At 38.2% G+C, this 22,038-nt stretch overlaps 4 protein-coding genes across 5 annotated transcripts; all 4 read right to left on the reverse strand.

Moving 5' to 3' along the window:
• Nucleotides 1–348: 348 nt before the first annotated feature.
• On the reverse strand, nt 349–2,933 carry LOC106929698 (complement C1q-like protein 2). 2 transcript variants are annotated; one of them, XM_088007675.1, is made up of 3 exons: nt 2,075–2,933; nt 838–1,191; nt 349–732 (listed from the first exon to the last, which is right to left on the reverse strand). In XM_088007675.1, the coding sequence occupies exons 2-3, from the start codon at nt 1,175–1,177 to the stop codon at nt 446–448; spliced, it is 627 nt and encodes a 208-aa protein (XP_087863801.1). In that variant the 5' UTR covers nt 1,178–1,191; nt 2,075–2,933; the 3' UTR covers nt 349–445. The 2 variants fall into 2 exon arrangements, with proteins under 2 accessions (XP_087863801.1, XP_087863802.1); XM_088007676.1 differs by lacking the exon at nt 2,075–2,933 and having other exon boundaries at nt 838–966; nt 1,045–1,246.
• A 135-nt stretch (nt 2,934–3,068) lies between these two features.
• Nucleotides 3,069–4,127, reverse strand: LOC106904933 (complement C1q-like protein 2). Its single transcript, XM_014969474.2, has 3 exons — nt 3,825–4,127; nt 3,599–3,733; nt 3,069–3,489 (listed from the first exon to the last, which is right to left on the reverse strand). Exons 1-3 carry the CDS (start codon nt 4,075–4,077, stop codon nt 3,203–3,205), a joined length of 675 nt encoding a protein of 224 aa, XP_014824960.2. The 5' UTR covers nt 4,078–4,127; the 3' UTR covers nt 3,069–3,202.
• Nucleotides 4,128–4,698: 571 nt separating this feature from the next.
• On the reverse strand, nt 4,699–6,917 carry LOC106904932 (coenzyme Q-binding protein COQ10 homolog, mitochondrial). Its single transcript, XM_014969473.2, has 5 exons — nt 6,758–6,917; nt 6,267–6,419; nt 5,899–6,091; nt 5,633–5,734; nt 4,699–5,126 (listed from the first exon to the last, which is right to left on the reverse strand). Exons 1-5 carry the CDS (start codon nt 6,859–6,861, stop codon nt 4,959–4,961), a joined length of 720 nt encoding a protein of 239 aa, XP_014824959.2. The 5' UTR covers nt 6,862–6,917; the 3' UTR covers nt 4,699–4,958.
• A 1,136-nt stretch (nt 6,918–8,053) lies between these two features.
• Nucleotides 8,054–12,466, reverse strand: hsd17b1 (hydroxysteroid (17-beta) dehydrogenase 1). Its single transcript, XM_014969472.2, has 6 exons — nt 12,180–12,466; nt 11,811–11,972; nt 11,548–11,727; nt 11,350–11,443; nt 11,033–11,216; nt 8,054–9,680 (listed from the first exon to the last, which is right to left on the reverse strand). The coding sequence occupies exons 1-6, from the start codon at nt 12,280–12,282 to the stop codon at nt 9,525–9,527; spliced, it is 879 nt and encodes a 292-aa protein (XP_014824958.2). The 5' UTR covers nt 12,283–12,466; the 3' UTR covers nt 8,054–9,524.
• Nucleotides 12,467–22,038: the final 9,572 nt, after the last annotated feature.

Raw genomic sequence — 22,038 nt, forward strand, 5'->3', positions numbered from 1 at the left:
ATACCCTCCTAGTCAATAACATGAAAAGTGATGCAGAAAACTTCAAAAGAAGACTTTTTTTGGCAGTGGAGGAAAGATCAAGTGTCACATTGCTTTAATGTTATCTTTTATTATAATATTAAAAAGCAGCAGAAGGAAGCTACATCATATTAGCTTCCACAATTTAATCCAATTTGGTCCTTTCCACAAGTCTAAAATTTGTTTCCAAAGGTAAGAACTATCTACAAGAGAGCATGATTGTTTGCTGCTGAGACTATATCTGAAGAGTATGCAATATATTCAATCAAGCAGATAAAATACAAATGTTCACATTTATACAAAATGACATTTTTAATAAAAAAAAAAGTTATTTCTGCACATTGTAGTAATTTTCAATTTAAATAAATTAAAAAATTTTCTGTGAAATAGTAAAGAATCATATTGGGATGCATGGGTATGGTACGCATCACATGGGGAAGAGCAAGAAGCCGCTGAATGTGTTGTAGTGCATCCCATCATCATAGACGGCCCTGTTTGGCTCCAGCTGCACGAACACGTTGTCTCCCACTTTCAGAGAGATGACCACAGCGTTGCTTCCACTGTCGTGAACGTCAGACGCAGCGGTGTCCCACACTGACGTCAGCCGTTCATTGTTCTTCATGAGGCTCACAACCGAGTTGGGAGCAGGAGTCATGTTGTTGAACATGGAGAACCGAAAGAAGTACATTCCACTGACCGTCGCTGTGAAAATACCTGCAAAATATAAAGAGTTATGAGAACTGTAAGAAATTCAACCCATTGATTTGATTGGGTTGTTTTCCTATTTTTGCACACATTTATTGTTAATGCTGTACACACCTGTTGATGGATTATAGCAGTTCCCTGCGTTGGAGAAAACCTTTTTGTACTTTAGTGGGGTAGCAGTCATAAAAGGTCCTGTGTTTCCAGAGCCAGCGAGAGCTGCAGAAAAAGCCACTCGAGGAGTGCCTGAAAGTATCAAAATGACAGATTGGACACTGGACAGGGAGTAATTATATTTCTTCGTAAGTTTGGTAAATGTATTACCTTGAGTGAGTCTCCGCAACTCTTGAACTTCTCTTTCAGTGTTTTGCAGCCTGGTTTCAAGGGAAGTAATTCTTTGTTCCATGTTTGTAGGGCAGATGTTACAGCAGCTGGCTGAGCCTCCAATAGCACACATATCGTCATCATTCCCTGGACCAGAATGACAAAGGCCGAAGATTAGCATCAGAACCATAACCTTCTTCATGTTTGTTGCTTTGAGCCTCTGCACCACTCTATATACCTCTCCAACCTTTTATCACTTATGAGTGTGATGTTGCGCAAAAGTAGGTCAGGAATCCTGTGTGAATGTTAACATAAAATTTTAGATATATTCAGTTGTGCTTCAGCTAACTCTGAGTTGTTGAAATTAAATAAAACGATTAAGGTCAGAAACTCTCACTACCATATTTTCATTTAGATCTATTTTTTGCTAATCCAAAGCCATTTTACCATCTTGTTGGTCTTCGCCACCATGCTGTTATTTATTAACCAGGCCAGCATAAGTACTGTTAACTCTGGATCAAAGGTGTGACTGTTCATAAAAACCAACATAAAAGTATGATCAAAGTTTTGTGTCCCAAAACCAGTTTGGAAGGTGCAGCTTCCTCCAAGAGAGAGTTCAGTCTAAAGTAGACGTAGCAACCAAGAAAAAAATGCTCAATTTCCATCATTGTAACAATTCACATGACATGATAACTGAAGTCTACATAGAGGTCCTACAATTAATAAAAAATGACTTGCAGTAAAAGATACTAAGTAACTAAAATTGTCTTTTGAAATATATTTTTTAAAAAAGGATAGAATTTATTTTTATTTTATTGGTTCATGTTTGTCATTTTTACATTATTTAAAGAATGTAGCTATGTTAGAAAAAATGAACTATTTCCTTTTAATGTGCTATTACAAAAACAAACAATTTGATGACAACCCATTACAGTTACTTGTTAGTGTATTCAGACATGAAAAGCTAAAGGTTCTCTTGCAATTGAAGGTGTAAAAGTAGCACCAACATCAGATGTCTCACTCCTCTTACTTCTTACTGCAGGATATCCTGATCCAGAGGTGGTGTGGCTGTGTGGAGATGAATCTGTAGAAGAGTCATCCACTCTCCAAATAGAGTATGATGATGATGGATTCTTTGATTCTTTCAAAAGTTAAAGCAGAGGATGCAAATATGTACACCTGCAGGGCAACCAATGACCACGGGGAGAAATTCTGCACTGCTAAACCAACAGTTGTATAATAGTTAGTATATCTATGTCTGCAAAGAGGAATTGTACCGACATGAGTATCTTTGGTGTCTGCAATATGTACCAAATGAGGAATGTCCTGAAAAACATTTGGTACAATTGAAAGAGTATAACATAGTTGAACTATTTATTTGAGTATTAAAAGTTTCAACATCTCTATTTTTCTCTCCTACAAATATCTACTTCAGTTATTTTGTAAGTTTCCAAGTACTTCTCTGCTGCAGTTGCTGTTACGGAGTAAAGCTTCTTCTCAAACAAGACGGAGGCTCGTATTTCTTTTACTGAACCTTTTTGTTCAGTATTTATTTGAGAGAAAAAAAAAAGGAACGGCGTCAGCTGATAAATGGGCAACAGCTGTTCATTACCAATAGCAATCAAAAGTCAACAAAGCAAGCTAGTGACAAAACAGAAACAGATCCTTAAGCATTCTTCAAAATAAAAGACTTCCTCTATTCAAATAAATCATGTCTTGCACTTAAATATATTTCACTTCACCTTTGTAATTATATACAATCATGTTCAATACAATTAATAATAATCATCATGTAAATTATGCTTAACATATCAGCCACTTATCATGCAAATATACTGAACAATATAAGTGTAAAAAAGTCACAACAGTTGCTCTTTGACTGATTCATTTTATGACTTTAAAATTCTCATAAAAGTTAAAAGCTATCTGGAAAATAACCCCGTTATTTACTGTTTAGAATATTTTAAATGCTATTTAATATGTTCACTTATGCAGATAAAACACAATTTTAAACACACACAAAATGCAGTATTTTTGATCTATTTATTTCATCAAGCATTTTCTACACAAATAATGCTAATTTGCAAATTGAAAAAAGAAACTCCCTTTATTGTGAGACAATGAAGAATCATGCTGGCATGCAGAGCTGTTGTACGCATCACATCGTAAAGAGCAGGAAGCCGCTGAATGTGTTGTAGTTCATCACGTCGTCGTAGACGAGCCTGTTTGGCTCCAGCTGCACAAACACGTTGTCTCCCACTTTCAGAGGGATGACCACGGCGTTGCTGCCCATGTCGTTGATGTCAGACCCATTGGTGTCCCACACTGACGTCAGCCGTTCGCTGTTCTTCATGAGGCTCACAACCGAGTTGGGAGGAGAAGCCAGGTTGTTGAACATGGAGAACCGAAAGAAGTACATTCCACTGACCATCGCTGTGAAAATACCTGTGAAAATATGAAGGATTAGAAGAATGGAAAAGAATATACCACTTAATATGGATTTGACTGTTGTTTTTTTCTATTTGCCTACATGTCTTCCTAATGCTGTACACACCTGTTGAAGGATTATAGCTATTGCCTGTGTTGGAGAAAACCTTTTTGTACTGCAATGGGGTAGCGGTGGTAAAAGGTCCTATGTTTCCTGAACCGGAATCCCTGAGAGCTGCTGAAAAAGCCACCTGAGGAGAGCCTGAAAACATCAAAAGCACCACAAATACGTTGGAAAACTGGACATGAAGTGATTATATTTCACCATAAAGCTGGAAAATGTATTACTCTACCTGCAGTGAGGCTCCGTAACTCCAGAACTTCTTTTTCAGCGTTTTGCAGCCTGGTCTCCAGAAAAGTAATTTTTTCTGCCATATTTACAACCTTTTCCCCCAGTTCTCCCACTTTTTGAGTTACAGATGTGAGAGAACAGATGTCACAGCAGCTAGCTGAGCCTGCAGTCTGACAGACTCTGTGATTCTCATCAGTTCCAGGATCAGAAAGACAGAAGCCGAATGCTAGCATCAGAATAACAATCTTCTTCATGTTTGCTGCTTTTGAGTCTCTGCTCCTCTCCTCAGACGTCTCCAGCCTTTTATGCCTGCTGGCTGCATGTGATGTTGCGTAAAAGCGTAAAAGCCGGTTTCACAAAACTCCGGGAACTGCTGCCTTTGTTTTTGATGTCATGTTGATTGATTTTGGAAAACCCCACTAAAATTCAAACACTTTCCTCCCACAGCAGGTAATTTTTAAAGAAGTAGGTCAAGTTATTGTGCATGTCAGTTTGAACTATTTCTGAACTTGTAGTTCTCATCATAAACCCCAATCAGGTCTTCCTGTCAGTTTTTTCTCACTTTAAAACCTAATCGAAAAAGAAAAAAGTACTAAATAACACATTCTTTGAGAATATTCCTAAAAACAAAATCCAATCTATTACTAAGGATGGACATCTTTGTGTTTGGGTCATTGTCCAACTATTCCCGTAAACAGTTGTTTTTTTCCCCCCTTTTCTTTGAATGCTTACCCAACAACGAGTTAAATGGTAAAGATTACAAATGCAATAACCTGACCTTTGTTTCTTTACTGGCGTCATGCTGTGATTGGTCACTGGACAACAAACAGTTCTAGTTACACTATAAAAAATAAGATCAGAATCAGTTCTCAAAGGACTTTTAACAAAAACTTTTATTTGATTTATTATTGTCAGCAAAAATAAATAAATATGTACAGAAATGTAAATAAATTATAATTTGTCTCAAAAATAAATACAGTTTGAGTATGTTCAATTTACATATCAATAAAATATCTAGGTGTGTGCAAACAGGAGAACTGGTCTCAGACGAGAGTCAAGTGTTGACCATAGTCAAAGCAGCATGATGAGGTTTTGGTTTTGGTAGTAGCCCAGGAGGATAAGGACACTGCAGAGGTCAGAGGTGGTTGCTAATAGCTGCACGGCTCCTCAAGGAAGCGACCGGCTTGTTTCTGTAAAGAGTCGCTGCGTGGGACTCGAAGGCACTGACCATTTGCTTCACAACTTCGTCGAAGAACACGGAGGCCAGCTGAGAGTGCAGCAGAGACTTGAACTCAAAGGACACCTGCAGGAGAAAGAAAAATTAAAATCTTCAAAAGTTAAAAATTACAAATGATCACAAATTCTGCATCCTTGAATGATATTTAGGCTTTGGAAGTTCAGGACTATCAGAAGCCAAAGATTCTCCAAGCTTAACACGAACTGGTTTCTGGTTAATCTTGGTGTAATCAGTGCCGACATTGAGGCCAAACTCCTGTCGGCAGCTCCTTAATGCGCTACATTTACTGCTGCTGCATTCTTACACAACACCAGCAACGATGCACTACACTAAATTTAGAGCATAATGAGATTTCATTCAACACTTCCTCTCCGCCAGTAATCCATTCACAGCAGTACGGAAAGAAAAGATCAAAAGTAACGACTCCAAGGAATAGAGTCTGATCTCTTAATTTCTTCCCTTTAAATCAATGTCCGAGCCCTTTTAAATATTTATAGCCAGTCTGGATATTTTCTGGTCTTTGCTTAACTCACAAAGAAGAAGAATGATCTTATTCACAGAAAAGTACTTACAAAGAAATCCACTTTGCAGAATCCTGGGAGGTCTTTGGCTCCAGGGGCAAACCTCCACACCGTTTCAAGATGGCTGAAGAGTGATCCATCAGAGCACACCGCCTGATTTGGACACAAGCAATGTGTCAATGCTAAAAGTTAACAAGCTAATCACTACACCACTCATGAGAACTATTAAAAAGAAGCATTTTGCATTATAACTGTAAATTAATGACGATTTAAAAACATTTTAAACTATAAAAATCCCAGTCAATCTAAGGACTTACTCTAACTTGGTGGTTAGGAACAAAAGTGAGCTCAGATGTGTAACGCTCTGTGATGGGAGGGAAACCAATTTCAAGCTCTGCCCGGACGTTTCCCTTCGGTCCCTTCAGCATTCGAGACTTCTTGCACCAGGGAACAAAATACTTGTACTCCTCTACGTTGGCCACCACCTTGTACATCTCTTCTGGAGTGTACCTGGACACACAGTTACATAGCAAATCATCTAATTAATTTAAATCCCTTTCCGTTAGAATGTTTCATGGTTTTGATATGGTTACAAAATAATAGATGGTAGCCCCAACAAGATTATTTATTTTTTTTATTATTATTATTACTATGATCATTTCAAACTGTTTAAATTGGTACTCACTCCAATATCCTGCTCTCCGTGTACTCCATCCTGCGGGTGTTGATGGGGGCAGCCAGGTTGATGAAGGTGCGCCTGGTTGTCCTCATGGGGTTTGCAGGGCAGAGCTGAAGGCTGGCTCGCCTCTCTGTCAGGATCCCACAAGACCCCAAGTGTCTAAAGTGGAAGAAAACATGTATTTCTGAACACATTCACGTCAAGTCTGTGGCTAATACTTCAGAATAACCCCTTAGAGGATATTTACTTATTTCATTTACTCAATAGAGTAAACCACCAACTGAAAAAAATAAATAAATAAACTCGCTTTAATTATAATCTGCTAAATTGTGAACATGGCAAATGCATGCTTTGAATAAATCAAAGAAAAAGTTATTTAATCTCCTACATGCACTTTCTATTTAATAAAGAAACAAGCTTTAAGATGATGAAGCAAAATCATTAAAAGAAAATTAATGCTTGGGAGGAGCATCTCGAGTGGAAAAAGTCTCACTCACCTAAAGTGTGCTCTTCTGCTGTTTCCACGTACAGCCTTTAAAAGTGTGCCGTCCTTCATATCCACCAGCGCCTTGAACAGCAGAGAAGTCGTTCTTTTGGTCATTCTGTATTTTTCCACCAAATACCTCGTTTCACAAACTAACCGGTAAAACCATGCCAGCAGCTGCTGCGCGAGCGCCTTATACTCACAAATGGGGCGTGTCGATGCTACCAAATAAGGAAATGGCTTACGTAACGCCGCCCCGTCATCGGTGTTGACCAATCAGAATACGCATGGGTGGTTTTTAAATGATACATTTTAAAAAGGTGAGTATGCGCACAAATTCCAAAAGTAGTCATAAATCACAATTTCAATGTCTTTGCAGCATAATATAAAAGTCTGTCTAAGATAAACTTTATCTTTGAATGCATATGTATGAGTAATTTATAGAAAAAAGGAAGAAAAATGTCAAAATAAAAAACAAAATAAGTCACTTCTTTTGGTAGTACTGTGCCTGTTTTACCCTAGCGAGCCTGGCAAAATAAGATTTTTTGTTTGTTTGTGTAGATGTTGTGCAGTTATGAATGTAATCTATGCATGGTTGGTCTGCTAATTAGATTGTCTGATTTTTTTTTATTTTCAATTTAAAGTAGAACATTTTCAACTAAAATAAAAGCTGTTTTTATAGTGAAAAACTGACAATCACAAATTTTAATTTGCTTGAATTAAACCATCTTTTATATAACAAAACTTAAATGTACCAGCAAAGCGTTCAAAAACGGGTTCATTTTGTCATATTTTTCTCATATTTCTCATATGGTAGTGGTTAGCAATCATTGAGATTGGATAAACAAGGTAATGAAAGAATGTGACAAAACTTCTTTTGAAATGTCCTCTTCTGAACTCAACCAACCAATATCCAGCCCTGGATATAAAATTAATTTAGTCAAAAAATACCTTGGTTCAGATACAAAACTGTTAGGGAAAAAGAGTTTTGAAATAAGACTATTTCAGGACATTTGTAGTAATAATCTAACAGGATCAGCAACTCGTCTATTTACCTTTAATCTACGTACATAATTACCTAAATCCTATAAACCACTAGACAGGAAAGAGTGAACTGCAACTAAATCACATGGCGTTTGGCATCCAGTGTATGAATGGCATTTAAAGAATTCTCCACTCACAGGGCAGAATGAAAGTCCAGCAGGTCACTGACCTGTACATGATGAACCTGGACTCTGATATGACGCAGCAGCAGAGGTCACGAAACTGACTGGAGTAATAATTAAACCAGACACAAAAAGAAAAAAAATAGCACTCAAGCATTTGATTTATTTAAAATATCTTGGAAAAAAATGTTGTCAAGTCATCTCTCCAGACCGAATGTGAAAAATCATTTGTTGCAGCACCTTAAATCCCAGTAATATAGATCCACATAATACATTACATTCTAAAGAGCTCACATGTCTATAAGTGCTTTTATCTTAAATGGTTGTGAGCTAACACGGCCAAACTTGTTGCAGTTGAATCCAAAAAAAGGATCCTCGGAAAGGAATTAGAGCACCTGATCAGGAAAGGATTTCAGAGTCTCAGTCAGGCATGTCAAAAAATAGGTCAGATACGCAAGACGTAGATGTACAGACAAGACAACCTGACTCATGTCAGAAGAGGACAGGCTAATCCCCTGACTGAATTAAACATTACAGCGTGAACCACTGTCTACTGAGACTTTGATCCATGAAACCTTGTGCAACAATTTAATGTCTCAGCAGTTTCTTCAAATATCAGTCAAATTCAGATTAGACAAATGTTTGTAAACATTTTTTGACTTCTAACCCTGTTCGATTCTTGCTGAAAGAGAAAGGAGTTGCAGGAACCCTTTGTTTCATATAGCTTTGATTAAAAGTTCAATTGGATTTCTTTGTATTGTGTTTGTTTTTGGCTGACGTCCTGTCACAGGCCTTTCACTAAGTACACTGAACATCTCATGATGCAGTGATGCAATGCAGGCTGTTTCTTTGAAACTTTGCCCCCATATTTGTGCTTTTAGTGTAGCTGGCATGAATGCATTAACAAAAAAAACAAGAAAAAAAAAAAAACTGTTATACAAATTATGTCTAACACAATTTGTGGAAGTGTTTGCACCTTTAAAGGGAGCGATTGCTTTTCACTTTAGGATCAGGTCGGTTTGGATAACTTTTGCTTTTATAAGTAAAAACTGCAAAATGCCCACATGCAAATACACACATACATGCATAATTTTGTATGTATGTGTGGATATTATTATAACGTGACACCCAATAATTATTCCAGGTTTTTGGTCTTTAAATAGACCATCGTTCAGCCAGTCTTTGCTTCTTGCCTTAAAATGGGACAGATTTTTCCGTGTGTTAAAAATAGCAAACTACAGTCACATAGGTACATTTTTAGAAAATTTTCAGTTTCAACAATCTAATGCAAGAGCCTAGCATGAAGCACTGCAATCCCAGAAAAAATATGGAATGTGAGATAAAGGCTTTGTTGAAATAAACTAATGTAAAGGTTGTGGAATGACTTAAAACAAGATATGTAATCCTTATCAAATATTACTCCACAAGCAATAACTCAGACAAATATAGAATGTGGAGTTGCATTTTTTTTTTTTGCAAACTCCTCTTATGAAACTCACTTCATCACCTTTGCCCCAGAAGCTAAAATTGGAAAAAACAAACACTATTCTTTTCACTTAGGCCAAAGTTTGCAGATAAAGCGGTTACTTGATTGAAAGAGCAACATTTCTGCAGTTATTGGTCCACATCTGCAAAAATGAGCTTGCTCATAGTTTTGATGTATTCCATTCCATCTGGTTCTGTGACCTTCAGTTGGGTAAGAGGAGGCATGACGCTGTTGGTGAAGTATCTGAATGCAGGACTGGTGGAATGGATGGCATCTAGAAATACCTGGAGGAAAAGAAAAACAAAGACATGAGGAAACAGTCGTTACACCACTGCACGTGAAGAGGTTATTACTGAATTATTTACAAAATTCAACAGCAACTTTCCTTTTAAAGAATTCAGTTGTTTATCTAACCTGTAACTAACTAAGAATGTCTGATCTGTTGTGAAGAAAATGCACTGTGTTTAATAAGAGTCTTATTAACGTTGATGTGGGTGAAATGCAAGAGTTTTATTTTTTCTTGTTTTCATGAACTTTCCTTTGTTTTGCATTGTTTTACGTCTGCTGGGTTTAAATCAGTCACAGATTTTATTATTGTAAACTTCTTCGTTTAAAAAAAAATAAAAAATGCTGTTATTGGAAATATAAAAAGTACATTTTCTTCAGTTGTTTGTATAACATGAAAAGCATTCACTTTCTTTATGTGCAGCTCATTGTATCTTTACACCGCTGGAACTTAGGGAGGGTTTAGAGATAAGGATGTAGCTCTCGTCTGTTTTCAAGGTTTCAAAGATCTTGTCAAAAAATCTCTGAAGAGTAACAATGCTGCTGATCGGAGCTGGAAAAGTGGGCAAGAAGCATTTGTGAGAAGTATAAAAAGGTGGGTACGTGTAGTTTTAGGATTTTATATAAGATTCTGAGGTTGTTAAAGAGGAACTTTTAATGTGTGGATTGTGAGCGAAAGACAGAAAATCAGCGTAGGGCGTTGTAAAGACACCGCTATATTGGCTGAATGACAAGCTGTGAGCAGAGAGGCACAAACATGATTCAGGGCAGTTCTCAATCAGGGAACAACTGTTTCGCACTTGTGCCTCTTGGGAAATGCTACATCTCCGTCGGAGCACGAGCCACCAGATTTAAAAGTTATTTTTATCCAAGTGCTATTTGGCACAGAACGCCAAATGAGACTTTTATAGTGCATTTTTATGGTGTGGCTGTCTATCGGCGGTGTGATGTGATTTAATTTTATTGCAGCTTCACACCATGTAATTTATTTTACAATGCCTTGTTTGTTTTTTCTGGTGTGCTGGTCTTGCTTAACATCTGTTGTTGTGTAAATCATGCAATGATAACAAAGGTATTTGATTGTGAGTGATTTTTAGCTTCTTTCTTGGCTGCTGGAGAAATTGTTCACAGCAGACAGGAGAGAAAAAACTTTCAGTGAGCTACACATTCAAAGTTTTTTTTTTCTCAAACATTTCTCCACTGCAACATCTTTTTTATGTCATAACCATGCTTATAACAATCATATATATAGGTCCAGCATTGAGACTGAATGCTCAGTCTCATCTAATAAGCTAAAGATGTTATGGCATCTTTAGCTTATTAGATGTGTTAATGAACAAAAACTGCACACCTCGACAATATCTTCGGTGTCCTGTGCAGCATTTTGGAAAACCGTGCTGCAGTGTTGCAGGTATTTCTCATACAGACTGATCGTTCGGCCATCAACCTGTTGCAGAGATGGATCCCCAAGCTCTGCCTTCTGCAGGTTAATCAAGAAGTCACTGTTGACCGGACCACACTCGATGAGACTGACTCTGGAAGAAAAAAAAAAAGAAGCAAAAATATACAACTCAGATTGGACTTATGTAAATTTACGATTATTGAACAATACACACTTTTATTTTCAGTATTTCTGTCAGGAGTGGTGATGTGGCCGTTAAAACTCACTGTATGTTAAAGTGTTGCAGGAGGACAGCCAGACTCTCACATGCTCCTTCAATTGCAAACTTACTGGCACAGTACATCTCATTAAAAGGCAGACCTGCGAGGGCATTAGAGTGTGTTATTTTGGAAATGTTAAGCATAAGCTAACAAAAATCGAAGTAACTTGACATTCTTAATCCCTTTCTTAGTTGATTATCTCACCATGAAGCCCTCCGGTGCTGCCCGTGACCAGAATGCGGCCCTGACCTTGTGCTTTCATTCCTGATAAGAACACCTGAATGGTCTGGATGGTGCCAAGAAGGTTGACCTCCAGAATACGCCTCATTGTGTCTAAGGACTGAACCTCCAGGGGTCCCATCAAACCCACACCAGCGTTACACACTGTAAATGAAGAATAAGAGGGAATTATGTGAAAACTGAAAGCAATCCTAACTGAAAGAGATCAGACAGCCACGGGAACAAACCCAGAATGTCCACCCGTTTCTCCACAACTTTGTCCCGTGCCGTCAGGATGGATTGTCTATCAGTCACATCCATTTGAAGTATTTCCAACGTATCCCGGTGCAGATCTTTTACACACTCTAAAAGACGTTCTTTCTTGGCCAGGTTCCTCATTGTGGCATACACTAAAGAGAATGCAACACCCATGTTTTTGTTTTAAACAAAATAACTGCACAGAAAAGTGAGGGATTGGCAACAAACTTGACAATAAAACCTGACAGAATGACAAGTTATTTATTGCTATCCAGTAGCAGAATGCCTGGCTCCGTTTTGAGTTAGTCCTGAGCAAAAACATCTCGAGATCATGACTGAAAGATGTCAGCTGTGGTTACCTTTGAACACTTTGCTGGAGTCAGAGGCCAATCGAACGGCCAAGCTGAGTCCGATCCCAGAGGAGCATCCTGTGATCAACACCACCTTCTTCTCCATCGACATGCTGGTGTCTCAAAAATGTCTCGGCTGAAAAGACAGAACTGCAGCTCAGTACAGACGATCAAAGTGAGTCAAACAATGTGATGGGGGGCTGGTGAAAACTCTCCTCAGATCATCACAAGGCCACACGTCGCCAACCATCTGGAGTTCCTTAATTAAATCTCATGTCCTTGTTATTTTGGCTTGTTTTGGTTTTTGGAGGGGAGATGTGTGGGAAACTGAACCTTGTTTTTTTTTTATGTGCCTTGCTAAAATTCCTGGCCACATCAGTAACAATAACAAGAGTATATGAGATTACGATGGTCTGAGCTCTAAATGTTTAAAACAGTTGGATTAGCGCTGTCATAGTTTCAGTGTTGCCACCAGGCACCAGATGGCAGCATAAGTTCATAATGGCACTCTTATGACAAATAGGCTATGTTTTATTGATAAAAAGACAACAATGGAGGGCCTAATGGGTTTTATCCTGACACTGTAGTAAAGTGAATATATCTGATTTGCAGATCTACCATTACTTTGCGATGAGTAATATAGGTTTAGCACAGAATTGTTTGACTATTGTTTTCATATCTGGTTTATAGAGCAGTCTCTAAATCTGCTCTAACGTATGACAGCTTCAAAATCATCAGTGAGATGGATAACTGTAGCAAATGCAAATTTAACACAATGAACATACGACTTTTCTAGCTGATTAGAAGGAAGGATACACTGAAAAAACTAACAAGAAACGCTTAATCTAATATGACTTGGAGATCAAACTTTTTTTTTTTTTACATTTGAACTGCTACCAGCAGCTCAGGATCAAACATATCCCTCATTGTTTTTAATTAATTTAATCAATTAATAATAATAAAAAAATCTGTTTATGTGCAAAAAGATGAGTTACCACTAGGTGGCCTCTTATACAAACTATAGATCTGTCATTGGGGCTCCCTGACAGATCTATGGGCTTTGTTTTGCATGACTGTGACAGCAAATCCTAACACAAAACAAAATGTTAAATCGAAAGCTTGCTCTCCGTGCAGAAAAAAAGTTTTGTTTTTTTTTCTTTTTAAGTTCAGACTAAGCTGGATATGTTTGCTGGTTCTGTGAACAGTTCCATTCTGGCCATTGTTACATGACAATGCTGCAGTAATTGTTTTGTTTTTTAAGAGCAGCTTCCATACTTACAAAGCTGTTCGGCAGCCACATTTGAAAAGAATTTCTTTTTCTGATGGGAGCAAACCGAGTAGGAATTTCCTGCCATTTTGTTGCGTTCCTCTCCTTGAGATGGCATCAGTTTGGCTGCTGTCCCGGAGTCTGCAGGACAGATAACAGTGAGCCTTGAGCCTCTCTGAAATTTCTGCAACTCCCTTGCATTGTTTTAAGCTTTTGAACTGACTGACCTTAGAGGGTTTTAGCTGTTCTATGTCTTGCAAAATGGGAGAAGTGGGGGTGTCCGGTTGACCTACAGAGGCCAATTGTTCTGGAATATGATGTTTCATCATTATAATTGATGTTAAAGCTGTACATAAGCAGATTGCACTACTGAAAAATGATGACGATGAGTTGATAGGCGAGTAAGGGAACAGAAAATGATAATCTGTTCAGCTTTGTGTAATATTTAGTCACTTTTACCTCTGCACACAATCAAGCCGGTCTCAGTCGTTTGGCCTTCGATCCATTCTGGCAGGCTGGTGAAAGCATGGGCAGTTTTGGAAGCTTTCTGCTGCACATGACCCACAGTGTCTCTGAGGCCCAATAATTATCGAGAGGTCCACTGGAAGTGCACAGTGACCCAGAAAAAAACATTAAAATTACTCTCTGGCAAGACTAACCCACATCACAAGGGCAAGCAGACTTTTGAAAATCTTACAGCTGTGAAATGAGAGCGGAAGAGAGAGGAAAGTTATTCTATTACCCCACGTGCACCGCCACATGTCTTTGTGGCATTTTTCAGAACAAAAAGGGAAGAAAATGTGAGACTCATTTTAGACATTTGATGCAGAAAACTGCCGCGCTGACACCGCTTTGCAAACAGTTTAGTGCTGGAACCAAAAATGCTCCGCAGCAACATGAAATCTGTGCGTTTTTATGCTAATGTTGTGAAAGAACAGACACATGAATGCATGCACTCACAGAATCAGATCTGTACTGTAGTGAGGCAACAGATGCAGATGTGCTCAACAGGAAGCCCCATGTGAAAGAGCTGAGCAGAAGTGAAACAACTACAGACATGCTGTGGTGAATGTGGTGAAGTTAAATGTCACGCCATGCCAGACAAATGTTGATGAAAGTTTTTGGTCGATGACCAAAGACTTCTTTTTTTTTTTCCTGTGAACAGAATTACCTCATAAGACTTTAAATTTTAATAAATCCACCTTTTGAACCTGATAAGAACATTTTTTTTCCTGACGTCATTTTGTGACGATCGCTGGGATCCCGGTATGAGGATGGAGAGCGGCTTTCTCGTAACTGGAATGCTGAAAAGCAGCAAACATATGTTACAGTCGATCGCATCAAGAATGGCGTGAAGGTGTTGGCCTTTGCTGACCTGAGAATATTATATGTTTGTAATTCTTTTCTGACAGCACAAGTGGAAAATAGAAACAAAAAGTTCATGCTACAAGAGCGTGTCGCTGATCAATAGCATTCCTTTCTGTTTGCATGACATGTTTTATGTTACTGTAAAAATATGGCCGCCCGATAAGGTAGGGTTCGTGTGTATGTGTGCTTTCACCGTGGCATCTATTTCTATGACAACAAAACAAGTTTGTATGTTAGCAAACATACCACTGGATGTGGAATGTGTGGTATGTGGTAATAGCACCTTTACTTCTCGTTTACTTTTTTCCTCACAAAAACATTTCAGATAATTTTTAAAATTTAAAGAAGGATAACCTGAGAAAATAGATAAAAAAAAGGTTGTTTTTTTTAACAATGAAAGGAATGCTTGGATTTATTTTGATGGAAAAAAACACTAATGGATGTTCACCTCTGACTGGCTGAAGAATTAGGAGTGGCCTAGTCAAATTAATCACTTAATTAATAAATTGATTCATTAACAAATTATGTTTGTGATGCTGTGGCATAGCCTTCTCGCAATGTCAAGAATTAATCTTTTTTCTGTTATTGAACAGTATTTGATTACCTGAGGTATCTAAGTGGGACAACAAAGCAAAAACAACAGAAATACCTAAGGGAGTGTTTGTTCACAACACTGTGGTAAGTAAAGGAAAACATTTTCTAATTTAAACACTAGGGAAAAGTTAAACGGTTCAAATTCAATACCCTACTAAGTGTGATTTATACAAGTTCACTTGGAAATAAAGCAGATATTCATCAGCACTTGACACGAAGAACCTTGCATTCTTGCTGTGGGACCACAATGTTTGCGGACACTTTCATTCCACTCTAAAGCCATAGTTCACTCTTCAAATTAAGATGTCTTTTTATATATATATATATATATATATATATATATATATATATATATATATATATATATATATATATATATACATATATACTTACTTCTGTAAAGATTTTGATATATGAGATCTATGTAGGTTTATGGCGCTATGATAGACGTGAGCTTTGACGTCAGCTGCAACCCTGAGGGCCGCTGGTTGACCTTTTGGTTTGGCTGTCACCCAGACATGTTTGTATATGCAGCCTCAGTGCTCCAGGAAATAGCAGGGGTTTTGTCATGGGAAATGTCCCTTGAATCAACTTCTATCACCGTGTTACTTTGGACGTCCAGTCCCTTCTCTCCTGGCCTTTAGGTATTCAAATCTGTCTGTCAGGGACCAGACTTACCCTGGGTTTGACCAAGAGCTTTGATATCATTACCTCAGCTCATGTAGGAGTTTGTAGGAGACAATCAGTGCTTTTGCATTCCACTCGCAGTTCGCCCCACACAGAGAGGGGTTTTGTTTTGACGATGAGCACAAATGTATCTGAGCTGTGTATCAAATACTAGTACCCTCTGCAGCCTTTTTGAGATAACATACCCCCCCCAAAAAAAATTTTTGATATTCAAACTTTGATATAATCAGTGAGGATTTACTGCGTCACACCTGAGAATGTTCACTTGCATAGAAGAAAGACAAGTCGCTCAAATTTTCAATAAAACACTATATAGATGCATCTTAACAATGTTGCCCCAAAATGGCCTCCAAACTTCTTTCCATGTTCATGTTTTTGTTTTTTGCTCCAGGTGCAGGAGGAGCACGCCAAGAACACCAGGCAACAGGGCCACACCTGGGATGTGGTCATGCAAAGTGGTGGATGGAATGCAACTGAGGTGACTGATTCACCCTGGAATTTACCTCAAAAGGCATAAAGACGAGTCAGCATTAAAGTCAACAAGGCATTAGCATCGGTCTCACCATCTATTGTATTTCTCACAGGGAACTCTTTTTTTTGTTTTCATTTCCACCAAATGACTATGTCTGTGCATTCCTGTGTTCCTGGAGAAAGTGATGAAATCAGTGGCACTCCTGTCCCTACACCTGGTTACCTCTGTTTATATGTTGCCCTGAGAACGCGGTTACTAAGCATCCAGACAAAACATGCTTTGTGTTCCCAAGCATGCCAGTAAGTGGACAAAAAAAAATGTCCCTCTCAGACAAAACAGCACACATTATACATATCCACTAATTTGCATGTTTCTCTCACAAATGCCTCTGCCTCTTGTTTTCCAAAGCTATTTCCTGTGATGTCATATGTTCGACAGATCTACTTCCTCCCATGCGTTAATTTATTCAGGGGGGTTCTGTGGCTCAGGTGTGCCATCTTTACGTGTGGATTTTGAGGCCTCGTTCCCTATCAGTATTGATAGTTTCCAGGATACGCTGCCTGTCTTGTTGGCTTGCGTAATCCTTCTTTCTAAGAGAAGCTGTAGTAAAATTTAATGACTCTTCCCTCAGATAACTGTGAGAACACACCACTAAAAGGTCAACGGCACAGTTGTGTAATCACTCCATCAACTTTCAGTGCCCGGGAGCCAAGTTTTACATCCCTGTGGCATGCAAACTTGCAAAATATCCATCACTATGAGCACCTTTTTCTCCCCTCTTCTCTAATTGATGTATTTGATGGATCATTTTTCCTTTGCATGCTCTCGGCACAAGACCAGTGCGTCCCACACCCTCAACGGTTTACAGCTAATCCCTGTTATTATCTCAGCAAATACTTTTTTTTTTTCTTTTTTCACATGACCGAATAGAGAGAAATGCTGTCGGTCTTCATTTCTGGAATACCCTTTCTTGCTTATCATTGTTTCAGTTTTGTCTCTTTGCTTTTCCGATAAGCCAGGTTCCCTGTTGTTACCTGTGAAACAATTATAGACATAGTTGTAAACAGAAACTGAGATAAATCGCTACCCCATATATCACACGTTGGTCTAACAGCTTATTGTAGTGTTTCTGAATAGCATCTTTGCTTCATGGTCTGTTTGTTTTTCTGCTGTGCTTCCTGCTGTGGTTTACGACTATTTTAGTTTAGAGCCGAGGGAAGACAACGCTTTTCATTTAAAGGTTAAGCTGTGAAATCAAAGGAAGAAGTTCTACAATGCAACATATTATTCTTTAAGCATTTTTATGATGTGTTACATGAGTTCAAGTTAGTTTGATTCCCATTGGACGGTTTTCCAGAAGATTGTCATTAGCAAGAGTCTTAAATTAACTTTTAATGATTTTATTTGAATTAACCAACCTTTTTAAATCGTGAAAAGATGACAACTGTCCAATTTTTATTTTAATTGGATGCGTAAGTTTTAATTTATAGAGAATTTTCTCTAACCCACATTATCACTTTTATGCATACAGACCCAAATGTGTACACACCCTTCACCAGGTGTGTGATTAAATATTATTTACAAAAATGTAGCAACTTTTTGTGGCTATTTATAATTTTCTGTTATATTTGACCACTCAGATTTGAAAAAGCGAATTTAAATTTGCTGTGGAGTGGCACAGTTGTAAGGTCTGTTGCCTTACAAAAAAATAACGACGGCCATCTCTCCGAAAATAATTAATAAGGACAAATATCGAATGTGCCTTGGTAACACGCTGTTGCCATCTTGTTACAGATCTCTGACAAACAATGCGTCTATATAGAGATTAAAGGGCTTCTAAACCAATCAGAGGCAAGCTGGGAAATCAGCCCCGAAAAGAGACATCTGTGAAAAACAACACAAATTCCTCAGTAAGTCTTTTAGGGTTTAGTCTCTGTAGTAAGAGTTTATCTCTGTTGCCCCTTCTTTTAAGAGCCAGCAAAACTTCTATGTCTTGAAATTTCAAGGTGTAAATATGACGGCCGGCTGTCATGAAGTGTCTGTTAACACATTTCTAGCATCTCTCAGGGTTTGGCCAGTTTGGTTTTCATCTGACGTGTGAAACATGGGTATACTTGGATATACTAACAGGACAATTATTCCAAACGTATATTTATGGTCAGGAACGAAAAAGGAGGCTTATGTTAAGCGTCTGGATTGGCCCTGACCTCAATACTAATAAAAATTTATATGGTTAAACGATTAGCCTGAGCCTGGAAACCTACAAATTTGTGGAGCGGTCATGAAATCCTGAAAGAATTATACCTGAACAGAAGCTCGGTGGCTGTAAGATTATGAGACAAATTAGAGAGTATCCACAAAAAAAATAAATAAATAAATAAATAAATCAAACTTACACACACAACTCATATTTTCAACAATTATCAAAATCGCATGTTGTACAGGAAAAACATGTGTATTTTCTCCTGTGTGAATTGGTAAAAGTTTTATGCATTTAACTGTCTCTTTATACCAGTGAAAAATGGGATAGGCTCTGCTTATGTTGTATTGTTCTGACTGAAGCTCTCCCAGTTAAAATTTACTGTCTAGATGTTTTTTTTTTTACATAACAAAGAGCAAATAAAGAATTGATTAGCCATAAAACATAGCATGTTTGACTAGAATATTTATGTATCTGTTACTATCTTTAAAAATGAAAAGGATGTTACATAAATTTTTCTATAGATAACAAGAGATAAAGATGATCTGCACATCATTCCCAAAGTCCATCTGGCACTTATCACCTTCCGACATCATTTCCTTGACTAAAACGGCCGAGTTGAGGAGTCTGGTCCCTGAAGTATGCCTGCGCTTACTGTAAATGGCATTACGTGCTTATCACACATCACTCTCCATTAAGTCGTGTCAGTAGTCGGGATGCTGCAGATTTAGGGGAGTTTTTCTCATGTCCACGACTTCCACTAATGGACTTCTGACACTCTTCAGAAGTGATAAGAGGCAGAGTCAAAGGTTAAGGTACATTTCAGCAGTGATCGAATGGGTCACGGTGACTTCCTGGTAAATATCTCATATTTCTCTGCAGTAGATGGCAGATGAGTCTGTCAGACAGTCAGGACAGAGGTCAGAGTGAAGCTGTGGGAAACGTGCTGTGCTGCATGATCCTCTGCGAACTGCTGAAGCTCAAATCACCCTGCTTTATCTAGGGCAAATATTTTGTAGCCAATTTATCATACTTTATAATTATTACATAAAAATGTCCTCCACTATAATTTGGGCTTGGTGGGAGTCGTTTTTTGCGGCGGCAGCAGATATATGGTGTTTAGCAGCTGGAAAATGTAATTATGCGATCATCAGCTACTTCTGGTTAAACGAGATGGGTATTTTTCCATGACTTCTGCCACAAGGTGAAGCCCAAAGCAAAGCGGTATGCGAGGCAATTCTCAAGAAGTGCAAGTCGAGTATTTCAAGGCATGGCTGCCTTATACGGGCATCATTCAAAGTTGATTGTCCAGTTTGACAACGTGCAAGATTCCTGCTCAGTTTCTGTTTACCGGGTTGTTTTATTTTAGGAAGGTGGCTGGATTAGACCGTCTCAAAGGATGGGTGGTGCTAACACCCTTCGTGCCATTACAATAAACTGACAACTGCTCTGTCAGTTGGGAATATTTGTCACTGACTTGAGAGATTCCTTTTAGTCCTTATGGAAAATGTTCCCACCTTGCCTTCCCAACCCTAAGTCTGTAATTATTTCTTCTGGCTAAGACATATTTTTACCCTCTGGAATATTTTTTTTCCAATCTTTTTAATTGACAAAAGTAAACAAAAAATGAATTTGGCTTTGTTGATTACTCACACAGACACAAATGGGCCTATATTAACACACACCACATATCTGACACCAACAATAACTTGCACTTATTTATCATATATGAGAGTAACTATAATCCACAGACATCATTTTAAGTTGAACAACAACACAGCGTCACACGCAAAGAGATCTTGTTATACCTGTATTAGATAATCATAGATGCCACGTATTGCTCTAAGCCCAACAAACCCATATACGGTCCCAGCTGACACAAGCGCTTAAACTCCGCCTGTTAACGAGAAGGATTTATTTTCCTAAGTGCAACCAGGTTTCGGCTTTGATGTTTCCACAGCAATCCTCCGAATGGATTTTACACAAATACTTGAGGTTTTACAGCTTCTAACCACACCTGATGAGATTTGCTGAAGTTTCAATCAAGATGTAGATTTAAAAGTGTGAGGCAATTTTTTTAATGTGTTTTGACAAGGATTTTATTGTTTATAGTGCACATTAATTGAGTCTAAGCTCGAAAAGTTAAAAATGTACATTTTAAGCTTAATTTATTACTAATAAATCAGGCATAATAACAGCTACAATAGTACTGACACTGAAAAAAAAAAAAAAACGTTATTCAATGTCTTCACTTTACGCAGGTACAAAAAGTTTGCAATTAGATCTAATAACTGTGGGGCTTTCCCAGATTTATTTTATTATTTGTTTTCAAGTGGAAATTACTTTTAACACCCTTTTAGCCTAACTGGTTTTAATTATAAACTTTATATAACTTCTAAATAAAAAAGTAGCTAAAATGTTTCAGAAACTATGCCATGTTATATTTATATGTAAAACACTTATTTAGATACACAAAAACAAAAGAAGACAAACACTTAAAGCTTGCTGTTGTTAAATTAATACATTTTGGCTCAAGTGTGCATAAAACGTACTTATTCAAATTAGGGACGTTTTTTTGCCAATTAAAGTTCTGCTCATGACTATGAGCACAATTCAATAAAAAATGGTTTCTTGCACTGTGATAATCTAAATTAAGTAGAAAAGTTTCAAATAACGAAACTGTCTTGAAGCAACCAGTTAAAAATAACCAAGAAAAACTGACAGTGTTGTCTTTTTGCTAGCTTCCTGACAGCTCATCTCTCTTTAGCGCTGCCTTTGGTTTAACAGGCATGTGGCAGCGGATTCCTCCCTCCTGGCCCTGCGTCAGTCGGGGGATTCCTTGAGATCTTGCGTCTGGGTGCAGCATTCTTGCTGTCCCCTGCGCACGGCCATCGCAACGCTCACAAAACCCAACAATTAGACGGCTGCAGCCACAGACAGAGTTGTTTCCTGTCCTCCAGCTGGAGTGAGGGGTGTGAGAAACACGCTCGCCGAGATCAGAGTTATGGGCACAGAGGCGAAGGGTAGCGCAGAACCAAATATCCCCCGTCCCACAGTGACAAGGGTCCCCTCTTCATCAGACTCTTTACTCAAAAGAGGAGGGGGGCAGGGACAATGGACCAATTCAGAATCTGTTAACAAGAGAGGCCCTTTCTGTAGCAAACAGTAAGCTATGAATGAAGATAAAGATGTGTGGGCTGTGTGATTAAACATGCGTCTTCTGTTTAAACAGGATGAGATGAAACAGGTGGAAAGAATATTAACCCTGAAACCACATGTA

Source organism: Poecilia mexicana, unplaced genomic scaffold (genome assembly GCF_051168715.1).
Source record: "Poecilia mexicana isolate PSO_F unplaced genomic scaffold, ASM5116871v1 scaffold_8, whole genome shotgun sequence".
NCBI classification, from domain to species: Eukaryota; Metazoa; Chordata; class Actinopteri; order Cyprinodontiformes; family Poeciliidae; genus Poecilia; species Poecilia mexicana.

Coding starts and splice junctions, on each gene's coding strand:
- LOC106929698 (XM_088007675.1), bottom strand. CDS start 1,177: ATGTGTGCTATTGGAGGCTCAGCCAGCTGCTGTAACATCTGCCCTACA. Junction 733..837: donor CTGCTATAATCCATCAACAG/GTGTGTACAGCA, acceptor TATATTTTGCAG/GTATTTTCACAGCGACGGTC.
- LOC106904933 (XM_014969474.2), bottom strand. CDS start 4,077: ATGAAGAAGATTGTTATTCTGATGCTAGCATTCGGCTTCTGTCTTTCT. Junction 3,734..3,824: donor GTTACGGAGCCTCACTGCAG/GTAGAGTAATAC, acceptor TGATGTTTTCAG/GCTCTCCTCAGGTGGCTTTT. Junction 3,490..3,598: donor TAGCTATAATCCTTCAACAG/GTGTGTACAGCA, acceptor ATATTTTCACAG/GTATTTTCACAGCGATGGTC.
- LOC106904932 (XM_014969473.2), bottom strand. CDS start 6,861: ATGACCAAAAGAACGACTTCTCTGCTGTTCAAGGCGCTGGTGGATATG. Junction 6,092..6,266: donor ACGGAGAGCAGGATATTGGA/GTGAGTACCAAT, acceptor CTGTGTGTCCAG/GTACACTCCAGAAGAGATGT. Junction 5,735..5,898: donor TTCCTAACCACCAAGTTAGA/GTAAGTCCTTAG, acceptor TGTCCAAATCAG/GCGGTGTGCTCTGATGGATC.
- hsd17b1 (XM_014969472.2), bottom strand. CDS start 12,282: ATGTCGATGGAGAAGAAGGTGGTGTTGATCACAGGATGCTCCTCTGGG. Junction 11,728..11,810: donor GAAACGGGTGGACATTCTGG/GTTTGTTCCCGT, acceptor CTTCATTTACAG/TGTGTAACGCTGGTGTGGGT. Junction 11,444..11,547: donor CAGCACCGGAGGGCTTCATG/GTGAGATAATCA, acceptor ATGCCCTCGCAG/GTCTGCCTTTTAATGAGATG.